This window comes from Neofelis nebulosa, chromosome 3 (genome assembly GCF_028018385.1).
Source record: "Neofelis nebulosa isolate mNeoNeb1 chromosome 3, mNeoNeb1.pri, whole genome shotgun sequence".
Taxonomy (NCBI): Eukaryota; Metazoa; Chordata; class Mammalia; order Carnivora; family Felidae; genus Neofelis; species Neofelis nebulosa.
Genome location: NC_080784.1, coordinates 50,600,140 through 50,620,202, shown reverse-complemented (window position 1 = coordinate 50,620,202; position 20,063 = coordinate 50,600,140). Strand labels below are relative to the sequence as shown.

At 45.0% G+C, this 20,063-nt stretch overlaps 1 protein-coding gene across 2 annotated transcripts in view; it reads left to right on the top strand.

Moving 5' to 3' along the window:
- The window catches only part of SCARA5 (scavenger receptor class A member 5), a 128,289-nt gene that overhangs the window by 25,607 nt on the left and 82,619 nt on the right, over positions 1–20,063 (top strand). For both annotated transcript variants that reach the window (XM_058720769.1, XM_058720770.1), the window contains exon 3: positions 4,482–4,610. In XM_058720769.1, coding sequence (XP_058576752.1) covers positions 4,482–4,610 — 129 coding nt within the window. The remainder of the gene's footprint in view (positions 1–4,481; positions 4,611–20,063) is intronic.

The following is a 20,063-nucleotide window of genomic DNA, read 5'->3' as shown; positions in this document are numbered from 1 at the left end:
TTTTACTTGTGCTATCTCTCTCGTACATACCTGTTTCATTCACACCTGTGTAAGTTGTCTCTTTATGTGTCTTCTTCCCCTCATATGTGAGCATCTGAAGGGCTATGGCCATATTTTAACTTCTCATTCAACAATTATTTTGAATGCCTACTACATGCCAGCCACTGGTCAGAGAACTGGGAAGTTGGAGGTGAACAAGGCTGACACTGTCTCTCCCTCATGCAGCTTGTTGCCTTTGCCTTTGACAATGTCTGTCATAAGTGTATTAGTTACCTTTTGCTGCATAACAAATCAGCCCAAAACTTAGCAACTTAAAACAACAAAAAGTTATTATCTTACCAGTTTCTGAGGAAACCATGAGTGTGCAAGGAAAGCCAAGATTTCGTCTCCTTTTTCAGATGAAAATTTCACTCAGAAACATGTTTATATATAATATAATCTGGCAGAAATCTGGGAGCAGCTTAGTTTGGTAGTTCTGGCCCATGGTCTCTCATGAGACTTCTGTCAAGATCTTGACCAGAATGTAGTCATCTGAAGGTTTGATTTGGCTGGTAGATCTGCTTCCAGGCTCACTCACGTGACTATGGGCTGAAGGCCTCAGTTCCTCACCAAATAACCTCTTCATAGGGTGTTCATAGCGGCTGGCTTCCCCCCAAATAGATGTTCCAAGAGAGACAAAGTGAGTAAGGAGAAGTTGCCGTGTCTTTTATCTAATCTTAGAAGTGACACACGATCACTTCTATTGGTCGCACAAACCAAACCCTGGTGCACTGCAGAAGGAGACTACATGAGGGGGCATGGATCCTGGGGGGGCCATCTTGAAGGCTGGCTACCACAGTGGGGCAATCGATACTGGGTGTTCAATAAGTGCATGGTAAAGTTTGCACCTTAGTAATCCATAAGTCAAAAGCTCTAGTTTTTTAAAAATAGACTTTACTTTTTAGAGTGGTTTTAGGTTTACAGCAAAATTAAGCGATAAGTACAGAGCATTCCCATATGCTCCCTGCCTCCATACGAGCACATCTTCCACCACAGTGGTACACATATTATAATTGATGAACTTACATTGACATATCACTATCACCCAAAGTCCACAGTCTACATTAGGATTCTCTCTTGGTGTTGTGCATTCAATGGGTTTAGACAAATGTACAATGATATATATCCATCATTATAGTATCATATGGAATAGTTTCACCACCCTAAAAATTATCTGTGCTTTTCCAATTCATCCCTCCTTCCCTCTAACCCTTGCCTTTTCCAGAATGTCATATAGAATCATACATTATATAGCCTTTTCAGGTTGTAACTTAGTAATATGCATATAAGCTTCCTGCATGTTTTTTTCATGGCTTGATAGCTCATTTCTTACACTTTTTTTTTTTTTTAACAAATAAGTGAACATCCTTTTTGCCCTGGTTTTACTGACTGTATCATTTTGGAGTGTTTTTAATCTTCCACTAGGCCTAAATAATTTGAATGGTTTACCCAGCTAACAGACTGCTGCCACATTAAACTAAAAAGCCAGGAAATGTGTTTTGGACAGACTTAGTAATTCATCTTTCCCCTAACTCGTCTTTTTTCCCTTATAATCACATTCTCTAGGTATCTTTCCAGAATCATTCATGTTTTACTTATCTAATGCAGTTGTGGAAAACCTCTGTTTGAAATTCTTTTATGTTCTATTTAAGATATTGAGTCTTGCTAGAATAACTGCTCTCTAAGAAGAAGGACTATGTTGTGTGTTAGTTGATAAAGGGACCTATTGCCAGTGTGTGCTGGCATTAAATAGAAGCCTCAGATACAGAGGAAGGAACTATTCTTTTTTGATGGGAAAAATAGGGCTATAGCATTGCAGTTTGCCCCATTCTTACAGTGAGCTAGCAATGCACATGTACACAAGGAAGGCAATATCAAGTTGGCAGTATTGTTGTCTATGTGGCTTTCCTCCTATTCTGCCAAGATTGAAGGTCAGTACAGACTTGACAATAAAAGGATGGTGTTCTAATGGGTGGAATTGAAGCAAAAGCAGCCCTTGCCCTTGTGGTTGATTAGTTTTGGAAAATGTTTTCATTCCTAGAGAAGGAAGGAGATCTTACTTTTTTGTTTTCCTTCCCCACGTGAAAAATTTCAAGCTGCAGGGCAATCAGCACTCATCTGGCACTTTATAAATTGTGATATAGCCTTGTTAGTCAGGCTGAAAATGTATGTTGTTGCGTGCAGTCCTTAACTATGTTAAGATTCATCTTACTAAACTGCCTCAAGTTCAGGCAAGTTGTAATGACTTGTTGGGCCTCAATAAAAAAGTTACGTGCAAAAAAAAATTATATCAATTTTTTTTGGAGCAAGAATGATTTCTTGTTATAATGAACCAGAAATACAAGATTCCATTGAAACTGGAACAGTTAACAGAATATGGTTGATATATATATATCAAGGGAAATAAGAAGAGGGTCAAACAAAGCCAATGAAGGAAGAACCCAAGATTGGCTTGGGATAAACATAAGGATAATAGCATTTCAGCACAGGCATCTTCTGACCACTTTCAGCAGTTAGTTGGCCATTGTCAGCAGCAGCACTGTCATCATCTAAAGAGGAAGCAGGGTGTAGAGCAGGAGAGATGGAACAACTGTCATGTTAGCAAGAACTCATATTTGTGTAGTGTCCAACACTGTGCCCGCCACTCTGACTCTGCAAGGAAACAGTTTGTCTCTAGTACGTTACGACCAGAAAGCCAGCAGCGCTCATGAGAACAACAACAACAAAAGGTTGAGGTGCTACAAGAAGCCTTCATATTCAGGAGCAAAACAGCTTATAGATTCTATTGTGTAAAAAGCAATAGAAAGTCCTGGAAAGGGACTGAGAGGGAGTTGAAAGGATGTACTCTGCTCAAGTCTTAGTGGAAAAGCAGGTTAACTTTTCAAAATTTGCCAGTAGTTAAGGGTTGATGAGAATGGTAATTGAATTTGTCTTTCTTTACCAACTGCTCCAAATTGTATCCAATGTTTTATGGAAATATTATGTAATAGTTCTACCTAACTGTTTTAACAGCAGTATTTTCACTAAAATGGAGTAGATGAGTGGGAAAATGTTCTTTGCTCAACAGTACCTCTGGGGAGTCAGGAAACCAATGTGGTCACCCATGCTTTCCCTCCTGATAACCAAACCTCCTGAAGGCCCCCAGAGGTGGTTATGGTACCTGAGAGATAATAAGTAGCCCCAGAAGCATCTTGCTTGCAAACCCAAAGTTACCAAGGAATTACAAATGATCACATCATCTTTAAAAACATTTCCGAATATCAATTATTTCAGCCTTTTTCTGCTCCCACACCTTCCTCCACGTGCATCACACTCCAATTGGCAACACTGTCCCTCACCAGAGAGGGAGAATAAGTATAAGAGGGGCATGTGGTTTTGAAAAAAAAAAAGGCCCTTATCAATTCTTACCTGCCCTTCTGGGAGTCAGGGCAGGAGAGCATCCCTTCCTTCCCACTGTCAGTTGACATAGCAGATGGAGGTTAGTGGCTTCCTGGCCTCTGTGAAGGCCAAGAAGCCTGCCTCAAAGGAGGAGTCCAGCTGAAAGATGACCAAGAGTCAGGGCACCTGGGTTCTCACCTAGGATTTGCCACTAACATTTGGCAACCTTTATCTGTAACCTCAAGTGGTTGGACTACAAGATCCATGAGGTCCAGTAGAGCACTGATAATTTGCTGTTCCATATTGGCCAGAAGAAGCTGGTGAGCCTTATGTAGTTTCACAGGAGGAAGTTACTATGTTTTCCCGTAAATCTAAATCTGTGGTTGCAAACTGGTGGTCAGATCTGGCATGTAAGTGCGTTTTGTTTATACTCCCTAGTGTTTTGTAAGTTTTTTGTCTTTTATTTTTATTACTAGTTGTCAACACTTGAAACATAGTGCAATTCTCAGTATCACTTCTGGCTTGTCTTGAAAATTCTGTGTCTGGCAACACCTGGCCCTTACTCTTACATCGCAACCTCTTCCACACTGGGCCTGTGCTGTTAGGTTCCTCAGGTCCACATGGCCCACTCTGCTTATTTCCGTCCATTCCTGGCCACTGTAGAAGTTAAAGTTTGCAACCCCTGTTTTAAATTTTCTCCATATTCTCTGGGTCACATGGGACAATGTAGAGTATGTGTAAAAGACACATACTCTAGCCTATTTGAGCTTTCTCTGATGCTTGGACTGGTTCCAGGAGGATGAGTTCCTGGGCATGTGAGCTGTGGGCATGCCTATTTGGCTTGGTCATGAATGAGGACGGTGGGGTAAAAGCTAGAAGCTCATAAGCTTGTCATGTTCTGGAAAGTTCCCCATTGTTACAGCTGCGTTACAAGTGTGCAGAAGGTGTATGAGAGGTTCCATGTGAGCATCTGAGTGCATCAGGAGAGATAAGACCAGAAGAAAAAAATGCTTGTGGGGTTTTCAAGTGCCTTTTCCCCTCCTCTTCTTACCTTTATTGTCTAGGTCCATGCCACAAGCGACGGACAGGTGGCTGCTGCACTCAGCTGGGCTCCCTGTCAGCCCTGAAGCATGCTGTCCTTGGGCTGTACCTGCTGGTCTTCCTGATTCTCGTGGGCATCTTCATCTTAGCAGGTAAGGGCACCCTTTCCTGTTGTGGCCTTTAAGAATGTGAATGGAGGTGTATAGGGAGCAACAGTAGATGGGAACTGGAGAGCTTAAACCTCTGCTCTCCATTTTCACAGTCATAAGCCCAAACACTGCCCCTGTCACCATGGAAACCATGAAGGAGGAAGCTGGCTGGTCTTTCAGACCAGCATGACTCTTGACAGCATTGCCCATTTCATGTGGGATGAGGAGTTGGCAGGCGATATATGAGTTTGGAGAACCTCTGAGTCCAGGAGCAGAGATTTAGCTACTCTGAGTGGCTTCTGACTTTTCGGGCATCATTGTGTGACTTGTGCATCCAGGGCCTCCCTGGAGCTCTATTCTGTGGTTTGCACAAAGCAGGCTAAGCCCCTTGTCCTGGGCATGATGAAAATAGTCATGAGACATTTTGCTGCTGTGGTAATCAGAGTCATCATCAACCTGCTGTCCTTTTGTGATTACTCGGGGGTGGGACGGGTTTGCCCCAGTTCAGCTGGGCTTTTCTCCCCAGTGTCCATCTGCAAGACAGGCTGGTCATAGGCTGCAGTTAGGAGCACATTTTCTAGATAGGAAGAAGGAGAGCTCATGGACTTAGAAAGGGATCAAGCAGAAGACCACATGTGAGCAACCTAGTTCACTGCTCACAGGTCACTCCACAGGTCACAGGTCACAGATGATGGAGATGGTGAAGCACAGAGGGGCAGAGGTTGTAGTGGTCTCTCCTGACTCCCACACAGAGGGAGAGGTGCCCAATTCCCACCGTTCTCAATGAAAGTATGTAAGAATTGACAAAGTAAGACCAAGGGTTCAGTTTATTTCAACCTCACCCATCCTACATGATAGCCTACTTTGTGTCAGGTTCCATGCTAGAAGTGGATATGCAGCTAAATAAGACCCATGGGCTTCCTTCAAGGAGCTCCCAGTTGTTGGACAAGGCAGAGGCACACAGCTAGAGCTCTGTCTCAAGGCGGAATGTGATAGGGCTGATGACAGAGACTGTGTGTTGACAACAAGTGCTATGGTAATATAGAGGAGACACACACAGTGGAAGTATGGGTAATGCATGGAGGGGGGTTGGTCAGAGCAAGGCGGCTGGCCAGACCGAGATGACTTAGAGTGCCGAGGGTGGGGCCCATGAGTTAACTCTAGGACAGGGATCGGGAGGCTAAGCACTTGCAGATGACCTTTGCTGGAAATCATGAGGCAGATGCCTAGGACCTCATTGGTATTGTCTCACTTTCTGTCAAGTGAGAATAGTCACCTGGGGCCTATGATGGAATGTTCAATGCTGCCTTCACCTTCAGGGTTCCACACTTGGGGCAAAGGGCATGATTAGGGGTGGTGTCTGTCCTACCACCCCTTGACCTGGGTGGGGGGACAGCCAACAACAACGAGAGAAAGTCATGATTCATCTCAAGGACCCATGGATGATGTCCAGCCAGAGGATGATTTGAACATGTTCTTGGGCTGCTCAGTGGGAGATTGGGATCTGGGTTTTGTGGGCTTGGCAGCCACAACCATAACAAATTTCCAGAATTTTTGGAAACTGTTTCAGCCCAGCAGGAAAGCTAGGCTATGGTATTACAATCTCTCTGCTGAATAGGAACTTTTAGATGACAGAAGAGGGTCTAGAAGAGAGTACCAGACAAATGGGGACCATAGGGCAGGTCTCTAGAGCCTGGAAGCCTGGAAGCGTGGAAGGGCATAATTTTGGGAGAAGATAAAGTTCTCTTCTGTGTCTAGCGGGTTACCATAAAGCAGGCATATTCTGTGTGGCCTCAGAGGGTAGAATTAGACAAATGGGTGAATTTTGTAAGGAAATAGATTCTCATTCAAAATAGAGGAGAGGCTCTAGCAAGTAGTGCTGCTTGGGATGCTGCAGAAAGACTTTTCTCCTGACTTTGTCAACTTGGAGGTCAAATGGGATTTATGATGACATCCTGGAAGTTTCAGAAGGGAGGGTGGATCATGGTTTTCCAATCTAACCAAAATATTGCCATGCTTCCTTAGTTTTCTAGACAGAAACCTGGGGAGGATATTGATCATTATGATCACCTTTGAATTTGAAGTTTCTGGATGCCAAATTGCCTGTGTGGAATGACAGTTTGGGGCGTATCAGAACTAATCTGATGAAACAGAGCATCATACTTTATATCTTGGCTCTGGGACATGACCACTGTCCCCTCCCCAGGTTCTTCTCTGGAAAATCATGCTGGCCTCTGGGAGGGTTTTGGTGAGGGTGGCCAACGAAAAAATGTAGTCACCAACTGCTTCTCCCCTAAGGAGGGGACTTAGGAATGTAGTGAACAAGTCTGGGATTCTTCAAGGAGACCCTGCCTGACCTAGGTAGGAAGTTTCTTCAGAGCACCCTGATTAGAGACCTCCAGTTATGTCTCCTTTATGAAATACCAAGACTATGGAGAGATACATGGTTCAGTGTAAATTAGAGCTTACCTAGCCTTCTGTTAGGAGTTCTGCTGTGGCTGCTTCCCCATGTTGGGCAGAATATGCTCTTCATTGTCCTGCTGAGGTCGCCTTCCACAAGAGGTGCTAAAGACTGAGTTGTGCCCCACCACCAAATTTATATGTTGAAACCCTAACCTTTAATATGATGGTATTTGGGGGTGGGGCCTTTGGGAGTTTATTAGGTTATGAAGGTGGGACCCTCATGATGAGATTAGTGCCCTTATAAGAGGAGAGAGGAGAGGCGCCTGGGTGGCGCAGTCGGTTGGGCGTCCGACTTCAGCCAGGTCACGATCTCGCGGTCCGTGGGTTCGAGCCCCGCGTCAGGCTCTGGGCTGAAGGCTCAGAGCCTGGAGCCTGTTTCCGATTCTGTGTCTCCCTCTCTCTGCCCCTCCCCCGTTCATGCTCTGTCTCTCTCTGTCCCAAAAATAAATAAATGTTGAAAAAAAAAAATTAAAAAAAAAAAAAGAGGAGAGAGGAGAGGAGAGAAGAGAGAGGAGAGAGAGGAAGAGAGAGAAATCTGCCACGTGAGGACACAGAGAGAGTCGCCTGCAAGCCCAGAAAACAGCCCTTACCAACAACCGAATCTACCCACACCTTGATCTTAGACTTCCCAGTCTCCACAACTGTGACAAACAAATGTCTGTTGTTTAAGCCACCCAGGCTATGGTGTTTTGTTATAGAGGCGTGGACTGACTAAGACAGGAGGAGTTCTGTTTGAACCACTCTCAGATTTCAAAATCTCCTTGTCGACCCAAAGCTCATACATCCTACAGTTGGATACCAAAATTATCCACTCTGACCAAGCACCATGTCTGAATGACTGGTAAAAAATGGTTGTGGTACACGTGCTTGCTCCTGCTGTTTTTCAATATTATAAAATTATAATCTAACTACATAAAATATTACTCTTATAAAACTTCTCATGAGTCTTGTCTCAATTCATCTCTTTATCCAAGTATTCAAAATAAAAGGCAAATACTGTACCTTGTATTCACGCATTATCCCAACATCCCCTGTCCAATCCAGACATCTGGATTTAAATGATTTTAAACCACACTATTTTCTCAGTTGGGCTTTCTACCCAACTATCCATTCCTAACTGGCATCATCTTGGGAACTTTATTGATCCTCCCACAACATTGCCAAGTTCTATGCACACAGTCTTCCAACATCACTCAATGAGGCTGCATCAGTCCATTCTTCCCAGCCCCCAATTCCTTTAAGACTTTCTATCTCTTCAACCCATTTGATTTATTACCTGGGCTGATGGTTCCATATTATGTTTTTGTTCTGTTCCATGTTCAGTTTGGGACAGAATTGACCATCAGGCTTAATTCAATTCATGAATAAGAGGGTTGAGATTGGATGGTTGTGGGTCCTGAGGTCTTCAGTTCAGCACTTCAGGGAAGATGTGATGGAGTGAAAGGGTTAGAGGAGGTTCATTATTACTCATGACTATTCTGGGACATCACTGTAGTGACAAAGAGTGGTCATGGGGAACAACCTCTTCTTCCTCCTTTCTCCTACCATGACACTACTAAGGAATTTGAATTCCTGCTGTGAAAATGTAATAGCAGAAAGGGGAAGTGCAAACATCTGGGGGCTGATTAACCTGGAGTTTTACAGCAACATAGACTGGAACGGGGAGAGTTCCTGGTGAAAAGGGCTCCTCTCACAGCTTAATTTAATTCTTCCTTAACAGCAACAGTCAGATATTGCCATCATCATCCTCAATCACTGCTTCACCTGTACATGAGTGCTTAGTGGGTGCAGAGTAACGGAACAAACCCTGGTATTTCAGTCCATTGGGGCTGTTATAACAAACTGCCACAGTCTGAGCGGCTTAAACAACAAACAGCTGTTTCTCACAGTTCTGAAGACTCGGAAGTCCAAGATTAAGCTACTGGCAGATTTGGTGTCTGGTGAGGACCCACCTCCTGGTTAATAGACAGCTGTCTTCTCACAGTGTCCTCACATGCAGAAGGGGTGAGGGAGCTCTTTGGGGTCTCTTTTATAATGGCACTAATCCCATTCAGGAGGGTCCTACCCTCACATCCTGATCACCTCCCAAATGCCCCACCTCAAGATACCATCACACTGGGGGTTAGGATTTCAACATATGAATTTGGGAGGACACAAACATTTAGTTCATAGCATGGGAATAAAAAAGAATCATGAGATGTGTTTCCTGCTCTGGGAGAGTTTAAAATAAGAAGCATACAGGGGTGCCTGGGTGGCTCAGTCAGTTAAGCATCTCACTCTTGGTTTCAGCTCAGGTCGTGGTCTCATGGCTTGTGGGTTTGAGCCCTAGCACAGAGCCTGCTTGGGATTTTCTCTCTCTCCCTCTCTCTCTGCCCTTCCCCTGCTTTCTCTGTCTTTGTCTCTGTCTCTCTCTCTCTCTCTCTCAAATAAATAAACTTAAAAAAAATGAAATCAGAAGCACACAAATACATTAGAACAGTACGATGTAGCTGATGCTATGTGCCAAAGGAGAGTCTGCTAATGCAAAGGAGAGTCTGACTCCTGACAGCTGGAGTGGCTGGGAAGGCCTCAGCCTGGGGAAAGCTGAACACTAAGTGTCCCAAATGTCATTTGAACTGAGCACCCCTTTTGTTTATCGCCTCGTTTCAAGCAGGTTTTGGACTCTGCAATCAGAGAACAGTGCGCTCAGAGCCCATAGCCATTTATGTGGCAGATTATTGATCTCATCATGCATCTCAGAATGAAGAATGTGTTGCCTGTAGACTTTATTGGGACACCCTGTTGAAGCAGCGCCATGAAATTCCACCCTGTGCTTATTGTAGGGGTGCTGCTGAAGACGTTGTTCATCCCATTACACAATGTTGACACACGCAGAAATTATTTTCTGTTTTAGCCTCAGAAGGAGGTGTGCTTGTCTTGAGGAAATAGTTCGTTTTCACCTTCAGGAGACTGTGAATCTGAAAGTAATTAAAATTGCTTTCAAGAGGTAATTAATGCAAACCGAGAGTTAGCTGTCATCCCCTTGCAAGATGTGTGAATTTGAAAGTAATTAAAATGAAAACCTGCAGACAGATCTGTGGTCCACCCACAGCCACTGTATAGACTTTCCAGAAAGCATTTTTCCATTCATCCTGTTCTTACCCCCATTTAGTGTCTCTCACCACTTCTTCCTTTATCTTGTTCTCATCTACTGTTATGTTAGTGTATTTTATGTGTCCTTGTAAACTGCCTTAATCCTTTTTGGAACAAGGAAGGGTGTTATGCACAGTTTTGTCTTGTAAAAAAAAATTCTGCCTACTCTCTTCAATTCTGCAAGTGCACGATGTTTTTAAATATGCACATGACGAGTGAGTGAGTGAACGAATGAATGAATGACAGAGACTAGGAACCTTGGAGGGAATCTTATTTGTGGGGGAAAATGATTATTTCATTTCAGTCAAGTATCTACATGGCACGGTAAATATGGAATCACCACTCAAGGACATGTGACTGGTGGAAGAAGTGTGTAATTAATTACATTATGACACATACATCATAGTCTGTACTGGGTAGGCATTATAGCGTTTAGGGAGAATATTAAGACAGGCAGAGTCATGCAGTACCTTATACTGGTGAACACCATGGGCTCTGAAGCCAGCCTGTGTGGGTTTGAATCCCCTCTTCTCCGTTACCAGCTATGAGATGTTGACCAAGTTACTGGATCTTTCTGTACCTGAGTTTTTTCATCAGAAAATGAGGAAAATAAGTATGCTTGCTTCATTGGGTTGTTATGAGATTTAAATATGTTAATATATTTAAGGCACTCAGAAAAGTGGCTCCTGGCACACAGTGAGCATGCTGGTAGTACTCTTGTTATGATAGCAGCATTACTACCCCTACTATATTATTATGCCTGTTTTTTCTTGCTTTTCTTTGCAGTCAGTTAAGCTTGATAGTGGGAACTGAGAGTCAGGAATGCTTGAGTTCGGTCCCAGCTCATCCATTAACCCTCTGTAATCTTGGGAAAAATCACTGTCTGAACCTTAGTATACTCATTTGTAAAGTGAGCAGGTTGGAGTAGATCAGTGTTTCCCATGAAACCTAGTTCACACATATACCCATAACTGAAATAATCTTAAGCGTGTGGTAGATGCTGATGATTTTCTATTCTACTCATTGTAAAAGAAATGTTCACCATCTATATATTTATGTCATGATTCACAAATAGAATGCAAGCTTTAGTGTAAAATCAAAGGGCTAAATGATAATTCTATTACTCTATGTGTCTTTCAAACATTATTTTTTTTTTGAGAGAGAGAGAGAGAGAGAGTGGGGAGGGGCAGAGAAAGAAAGAGATAAAGGATCCAAAGTAGGCTTCATGCTGACAGCAGACAGCCCTATGCGGGGCTTGAACCCTCGAACCATGAGATAGTGACCTGAGCCAAAGTTGGATATTCAACTGACTGAGCCACCCAGGTGCCCCTCAAACATTCTAAGTGAACAGCTATATTCTCTTCAGGATATGGACTTTGAGGGGAAACTTCTGGGTTCACATCTGAGCTGTGCCACTGAATGGTTCTATAATCTTAGGGCAAAAAATTTAACCTCTCAAATCCTCAGTTTTTCATCAGTCACATGGGATGACAATGGTACCTACCCCATAGAGTTGCTGTAAGGATTAAATTAGTTTATACATGAAAACTCTTCATGCCTGGCACAAAAATAGTATTCAATAAATATCATCATTAGTCATTAGTATTGTTGCTATTTAACAATATTGCTATTATCATTGGTCTTGGAACAATCAGAGGGACTTTGCTGTCAGAATAAGAAAGAGTGAGAATCCTGCTTGTTTAGCCTGAGCACCTAGTGGTTTTGTCTATAAACAGAGAATGTTGTATGCTTGGTGTAGTGGGAGGGTCTGTGCCCATACCCCACACGTTTCTAATAAATCCACAGGGGAGGCCTGGAGACTTTGTCTGAGGGATCCTGGCCTTGCCGTGACAGTGTAGGGCTCAGTAAGCCAAGAAACAGGATAGTGTTTCCAGCACTGTGTCTCCTTAGGGAAGAGAGTGAGCAAGCCAGCACCATGGTGCCGTTCCCACCCGTGGCACTTGGGAGCTTAGCCTTGGAAGGAGTCTCAGAGGACATCTTGTACAACCTCCCTCCCTCCCAGGGCAAGAACCTCCCTCCTGACTTCCCAGACAGATGAGGTATTGCGCTTCTACTGAAGAACAGCCACAAGTGACAGAAACTCTTGCCTAATCTTCCTCAACTATCCCACGCATGCTGTTTCTAGCTCCCTTTGTAGGAACAGCTCGCAACAAGCCTTTCTCCTCATCCTCGTGATTGTTCTTCAGCGAGGTGAAAATAGGCTAAGCAAGATTCATTCTTCCAATAGTGACTTGGTCAGGAGACCTACGTGTGTGTGTGTTCACACCTGCTACGTTATATTGAGGTCATCGTTTTACATACCTGCTCCTCTTCTCGTCCAGAACAAAGCTCCTTCATGATAAGGTACTGTGTCTTGTTCATGCCGGTGCCTGGCATGATGCCCTGCACAGAGTAGATGTTCAGCTAAGGTTTGGCATCAACGTAATGGCCATCCTCCCCCTCCCATCCCCACCCAATAAGCTCCAGGTTTTCGTGGAAAACAAAATTAGACACAGCACTGTCGGTGTAGTCTGGCCAGGGCAGGGTGTGCTGAGCTGTGACGAACTTTGATCTGGACACTGCCTGTCTGCTGATGTAGCCTAAATTTGCACGAGCCTTCCTCGCGGTGACTCATAGTAATACACGATACCACATCCAAGGGATGGGATACTAAGCAGCCATTAATAATCATGTCTGTTTGCCAACCCCACCCCCAACTCCAGATATCTTTCAAAGTGAGGGCTTCTCTATCCCATGTCAGCATACTGGCTTTGGTTGGTTTTCTTGTTGCCTTAACTTAAATGCAGATCTTATTAGTAATCCCAATTAAATGTCATCACGCCAGCTTCTGCCAAGTATTGCAGCCTGTTGGATCAGTTTGAATCTGCATTCGGACATCTGTCATTTAGCTTTCCCTTTCGGGCTTGTGTCATCGGTCACATCTGAGCCAGTATCCCAACACAGTCTCCATTCCACAGCCTGCCGCCACGTGTACGGTTACCGGGAGGACATGACCAATGACACCCCAGCCCATGCACAGGCTTTACCATCCTGGGAGGTGGGATCGCCTCAAAGACCTCCTCCCTCCCCCGCCACCAGCCTTTTTCCTTAAACCTAGACCCCGCTCACCTGAGACACTACCTTTCCCCCTATGTTCCACCTTGGCTGTGTGAACCTTCCCAAGCTATCAGAGTTTCCCCAGCAGAAGAGACCCCAGCCTTTCGTTAGTTCCAGGGGAGTGGGCAGGAAAAAGAGGAAGAGAATTTTGACATCCTGGCTTTTCCACAAAAAATTCCACGGCCTAAGATGAAGGACCTTCCATATCTCCCTTACTTAGATGGATGCCTCTGACCACCCCTGAGGTGAGGAAAGTGAGCATGGGAGAAAGCCACCTGCAAATTTGGTATTATGTTCTCTTGGTCTTCAGTCAAACTGTACCATAATTAGGACAGTGCAGAGGACTGATCTCAACTACCTCTTTCTGCAATCCTCCCTCTAGACAAAGGGCCAAATCTGGCCAGTGCCTGCGTTTGCCAATAAAGTTTTATCGGCACACAGCTGTGCTCATTCATTTATGTATTGTCTATGCCTGCTTTCGTGCCACAGTGGCAGTGCTGAGTAGTTTTAACAGAGACAGTATGGCCTAGTGAGCAAAACATAGTTACTCCCTGGCATTTTGCAGAAAACGTTTGCCAACCCCCCTTTAGGCTTATACTGACCACTATCAGCCCTTTAATCTTTCACCTCTGGAGTGTGCTTTATAGTGTTCAAAGAATTTACACATATGTTATGTCATCTATTTCTCCTAACAATCGAAGGAATCCAGAAAAGAGTTCATAGTCCATTGTTGAAGGAACTGAGGCGCAGAGGAGTTGCGCATGCTGGCTCACGGTCCCACAGCTGGAGCGTGGAACCTGGACCATGGATGATAGGTTGGTGTGAAGTCAGTCAGCCCTTCTCTTACCCCAGTCTCCTGCTGGAGACATTAACCATGGCCCAGTGACAAAGCGCCTGGGCACTGGAATCAACCTGCCAGGGTACAAATCTTGGCTTTGCCACTTCCTGTGTGCCCTTGGGCAAGTTATTCAAGAATCATCATCTATAAAGCAGAAGTGACACCACTGCCCACTTTGAAGTGTCATGATGAGGTTGAGATAAATTCATCCATAGAAACTATCTACAATAGTCCATGGTATGTAGTAACAATCATCAGTGTTGTTAGGTGATTATAATCGAGTATAACTCCCTCCAACTGTGCCTTACTCCAGCCTTCATTTCACCATGCTATCCAGGAAATAGTAAGAGAAACTTGTCAACTGCTTCGATTTCTGTCCAAGGAACCAGGATTGGGGGAAATTTTAGAAGCACTGTTAACGCAGCACCCAGATTTTGCTAAGAAAATGACATTTCTTAACTAAGCACAAATAGATGGGAATGGGATTGAGTTAGTCTTTTGCTTCCTCCTGCAGCTCACATATCCCTCTTCATGGCTCAACCGTTGTACCTTCAAAACCTACCTTTCCTTCTGCCTTCTGGTTCTGTCTTCTGCTTGCTTGTGCCAGAGCTATGAAGTAGATGGTGTCACTAACTGATGGCTTTGAGTTTGGGCTGGGATCGAAGCCTAGAAACTGGCAAGCTTTTGTTCCCTGCCCTGTTGAAGAGAAGTTATAAACTCTCAGCATTTCTGTTAGGATCTTGTGAGCATTGTGCATTTTCTGCCCCCGCCCAAGGGCTTAGAGCCCTCTTGCATCAGATCCAAAACAACAAGCGTGTATGGAGTGCCAACAATGTGCCTAGCAATGAGACTCAGGGAGATATGAAGAGAAATAAAGAGAGGCCCCTGACATAAATAAAGATCGTACCAACTGAAAGAACAGATATGAAAAAAAACAAAAACAAACAGCCCTAGAAAACAGAGCGTGGTTCAAAGAACAGATGTTTTGGAACCAGACAAACCCAAACTCTGATATCAGCTTGATCGCTTATGAGTTGTGATCTGGAGAAATTCTTTAACCTTCATTAAAACAAAACAAAACAAAACAAAACATTAAAACAGGAATAATAATGATCACTTAGCCGTGTTGTGATGATTCACTGAGGTAACACATAAAATGCCTTGCACAATGCCTGGCTTATGCCAGGGGCTCACCAAATGTTTCCCTATAAATCTCAAAAAAGAGGTACTCACGTATTCTGAGAAGTTCTGATTTAATTCAAGGAAGTAATCTGTTGGTCTCCTATGCTGCTCTGCTCCTACCTGCTTTACCTTTAAATCTTAGAGTAACTAGGAGCTCAGTCCTTGGCCTTCTTCCCTTCGTTAACTGAGCTCTCTTGCCGGTGAGCCTCATCAAATTCCATCATATTTCATATCTGAATTCACCTCTAACTTTTGCCATGAAATCCAGACCAATCTGTTCAACTACCTGTGTCATTCCCGCTTGTTTCTTTAATGAGTGTCTCCAACTAAATATGACACTAAAAGTGAACAGAACTCTTGATTTTCCCTACCCAAATTGTTTCTCCCCTATTTTTCTCCATCTCTGTAAACAACACCATGATCTAGCCAGTTGTATTAGCCCCAAACCAAGGAATCCTTCTAGATTTCTCTCACCTGCTTCCCATGTTCACCCCCTCAGCCAGCCCTGATGGGCCCCATCATCTCTCACCTGGACCCCTCCAACTGCCTCCCAACTGGGGAGAGTTACCAAATAAAAATACAGGGTGCCCTGATAAATTTGAAATGATGAACTATTTTACAGACCCGGGAAGAAGGATAACAAAGCAGGGAGTTTCTCAAGTCTGTGGGGACATTGTGGGGGGGGGGGGGGGTGATGTCTCTGTCTCCCTGTCTCCCTCTGGTTCCCTGTCTCTCTCTGTCCCAGTCTCCCTCTGGTTCCAGGAGAGGCAGATGGCCCACTGCTATGGCCTCCAGGTAGATGATGTGTTTGGCCTCATTAGAATAACGGCCAGCTTCACCCCATGCCCTCCATCTCTGAGAAGTCCTTCAGAGATGGGAAGCCTGACTTCTTGGCCCCAAATGCCCTCCCAGCTGGCAGCCCAGTATAGCCTTATGGCCACCAGGCATCCCAGGACTCCTGCCCCTCTCTGTGCAACTTTGTGAGAGCCCCACATTCTCCGAGATCCTTTTTAGAGCAATCTAAGGGATAAAGAGAACTGGGTGGGGGAATCTGCCCCTTCCTGTAGTCCCTCCCACATTCTCCCCTCCTCAGGAAATCCCAGAAGAAAGGCAGGCCCAGGCTCTACTCCAGCTAAGAGGGCACGGCCGATGTCTCTCAGTGGTCTCTTGCCATGCGTCTCTGTAACACTAGCATCAATCAGAGCTCAGCTGTCATTTAGTAGCGCAACGTGGAGCCAGCCTACCTTGTCCCACAGATCCCTATGTCTAAGAGGGGTCATTGGAGCCCCTCCCCCACTTGGCACCTGCATGAGCATGGGGGAGGGCAGTGAAGAAGATGTCCCAAGTGACTCCCAGGAGGCAACGGTGCCCATTCCCAGGATGGGAAGTAGGGGACTCATACAGAGCTGTAGCCACCCTGAGTCACCCTGGGAGGGGTTTCTTCTGCCGAGCGCTTTGTTTCTCTTTCTTGCTGTTGTCAACAACGACGGGGTCTGGCTAGTTTTCCTCTGTGAACCATTTCGACATATTATCTGCCAGGGTTTTGAAAAGACTGCATCTTTCCGGGAGGAGTCTGAGGGAAGGCGTCTCTTATTTCCCCATTAACACTTGTCCCCTGACCATTAGCTGGGGCCCCAGAGCATGAATAAACAAGCAGATTGCCTCAAGAAAGTCAGTGTCCTTTCAGGGTCTATAAAAGCAGTTTACACCCTTTGGCTCGGAAATCCTACTCTGTTGGCCTAAAGGAAATGATGACAATGAAGGAAAAATGGCACGTGTGTAAAACTCTGAGCAACGGTATTCACCATCACCCCAAACTGGAGAAATCCTAAATGTCTGACCTTAGGGGGTTGGGTAACTCAATTACGACAAAGCACCACAAAGGAATATTACACAGCCATTCTGAATGTGGAGTAGGAAGCCACCTGGGAGAGCCGTCCCTGAACTCAGCTCGGGGAAGAAAGGCTGGGTGATGGGGTGGCTCGGGTGCTCCTGAGTTTAATGTGCGAGCAGATATGCATACAAGAGGGGGAAGGATGAAGGCCATTGTGGCAGAGCGAGCCGCTTATTGGTACACATTCTTCTCTTTCAATTTCCTCTAATGTTGGGGTTTTAATAAAGCCACCCTTTTAAAAAGCCACAGGAATCCCTCTGTAACCCTAGGAACGGGGCACCTCACATAGTTTCTGCTGTCCCGGAGACACCCTCAGGTGGGGCCCACGGGTCCCTCCTCCCTTACTCCCCACATGTGTGCGTGTGCCGCCCCCACTTGGGTTTGGAGGGCTGCTGACAGAGGGTCCCTCTGAGTCATGGACCAGAGGACACTCCTGCCACAGCTGGTGAAGAGGGTCAAGTGTCCCAAGGGCACACAGGAAGGGAGAGGCCGGAGGACGACTAATGAAACCAGAGCTGGGAAGGATTAGATCTGGCCTCAGCTTTGTAAATGAGACCCAGGCGGGGGTGGGGAAGTGTCCTACTCAGCGTTCCCTGTGCTTCTGTGGCTTCTGTGCATCAGAGGCTCCAGATGCCCCCAGACTCCTGATCCTCCCGGAGGCCCTGTCTTCCCAGGCACCTTCCTAAGGGGTCCCAGTCGTCACCTGCAACCAGCCACATGCTTCCCGGAGCCTCCCTTGGTTCTTGAAGCTCATTGCTTAGCTAAGTGATTATTTCTTCAAAAATTTTTTTTGTTTATTTATTTTTGAGAGAGAGAGAGAGACAAAGAGAGAGTGAGCAGGGGAGGGGCATAACCAATGGAGCCACCCAGGCTCCCCTGAGGTGATTATTTCTTTTAATAACCTCTACCGTCTTTGAGGGGCAAAGTCATTATTTGGAGGCAACGGGAGTAAAGTCTAATACTCCAAGTTTCTCTTTAAACTGGTTTCCTTCCTTCTCTCTCTTTCTTTCTTTCTTTCTTTCTTTCTTTCTTTCTTTCTTTCTTTCTTTCTTTCTTTCTTTCCTTTCTTCTTTCCCTCCCTTCTTCCTTCCCTCCTTCCTTCCTTCCCTTGCTCCTTCCTTTCTTTTTTTCTTCTTTCTTTCTTTCTTTCTTTCTTTCTTTCTTTCTTTCTTTCTTTCTTTCTTTCTTTATCTTTTTCTCTCTTTCTGACTTTAGCTCCCTGCCCCAGCTTTATTGAGGTATAACTGACAAATAAAAATTACATATATTTCAGATGCACAATGTGGTGTTTTGTTTACATGTACATTATGAAATGATCACCACAATCAAGCTAATCAGCATCACCATCACCTTGTGTAGTTATGATTTTTATGCGCGTGGTGAAAAAACTTGAAATCTATCCTCTCAGAAAATGTCAATTATCCCACATATTTGTTAACACTAGTCATCATGCAGTGTATTAGGTCTGCGAAACTTATTTATCTTGTATGACTGCACCTGTGCACCCTTTCTCCAATCTCTCCCCGTGAACCCCACTCCCAGCCCCTGGTAACCATCACTCTGCTCTCTATTTCTAGGAGTTTGAAGTTTCTAGATTCCACATATAAGTGAGATCACACAGTATGTCTTCCTGCGTCTGACTTGTTTCACTCAGCATCATGTCCTCCAGGTTCATCCATGGTGTTACAAATGGCAGGATCTCCTGTTTTATGACTGAACAACATTCCATTGTATGTATGTACCACATTTTCTTTATCCATTCATCCATCCACAGACATAGGTTTGGTTGTATCCATGTCTCGGCTACTGTAAGTAATGCCGCAGTGAACACGGGGCTGCAGATAGCTATCTCTTCACGTTCCTGATTTCATTTCCTCTGGGTATTTGCCCAGAAGTGGGATTGATGGCTCACAAGGTAGTTCTATTCTTTTTTTATTTTTTATTTTTTGAGGAAACCCCCTAATGGTTCTCCATAACGGCTGCCCCAGTTCTTGCATGCCTATCTTCTGTGCACGAGGGCAACCTGTTTCTCTCTACCTGCTCCCACACATGCGCACCTCCTTCCATGTTAGGAGCACACCTCAGTGCTGTGACCCACGTCTCCTAATGTGTGTCTGCTTTCCCAGCCTCTGCTACCTTGTGTGGATTCTGAGGACTTCAAGTCCCTAAGTCTTTCCACATAGGCAACTGCCTTGTAAAAACTCCCTGTGAAGTCCCCCTGGGCACCTCAGATTCAGCGTGCCCAAACCCAGACTGACGTCCATTTCATGGCTATATTATCTTCTCTTTAACAAAATCTGTGTCATTGGATGCTAAAGTTTCCAATTCTGCATGGGGGCCGGGACACAACAGTTGGTTAACAGAGATGTTCTGTGGCTGGCCGAGTCCAGGAGGGCACAGGATTGCCCTTTTTAGCCCAGGTCTAAAGGCCCGTTGGACCCACACTGTGTGCAAAGAGGAAAGGGCTCCTGTAGCATGTCACCCACATCCCTTCACTCTGGACTTTGGGGCCCTCTTCTGACCCTTGTGGGAGCCTCCCTGTTGCTTTGACTCCATGGGCCCCTCCCCCTAGGTCTCTTACATCTCTCCTCTTGGCACCCCACTCCACCATCCCTCCCCATCCCATCCTACTGCTCCCTCATAGCCGTTGGTCCTGCTTCCCACCTTCAGGCCATCTAGTTTCCCTCTGGATTAGCCTGCAGAAAGAGGGAACAAGATAGTATTAGTTTCCTCGAGCTATTATGACAAAACATCACAAACCAGGCAGCTTAAACAGCAGAAACTTATCTTCTCACAGTCAGGAGGCTGGAAGTCCAAGATCAAGATGGCA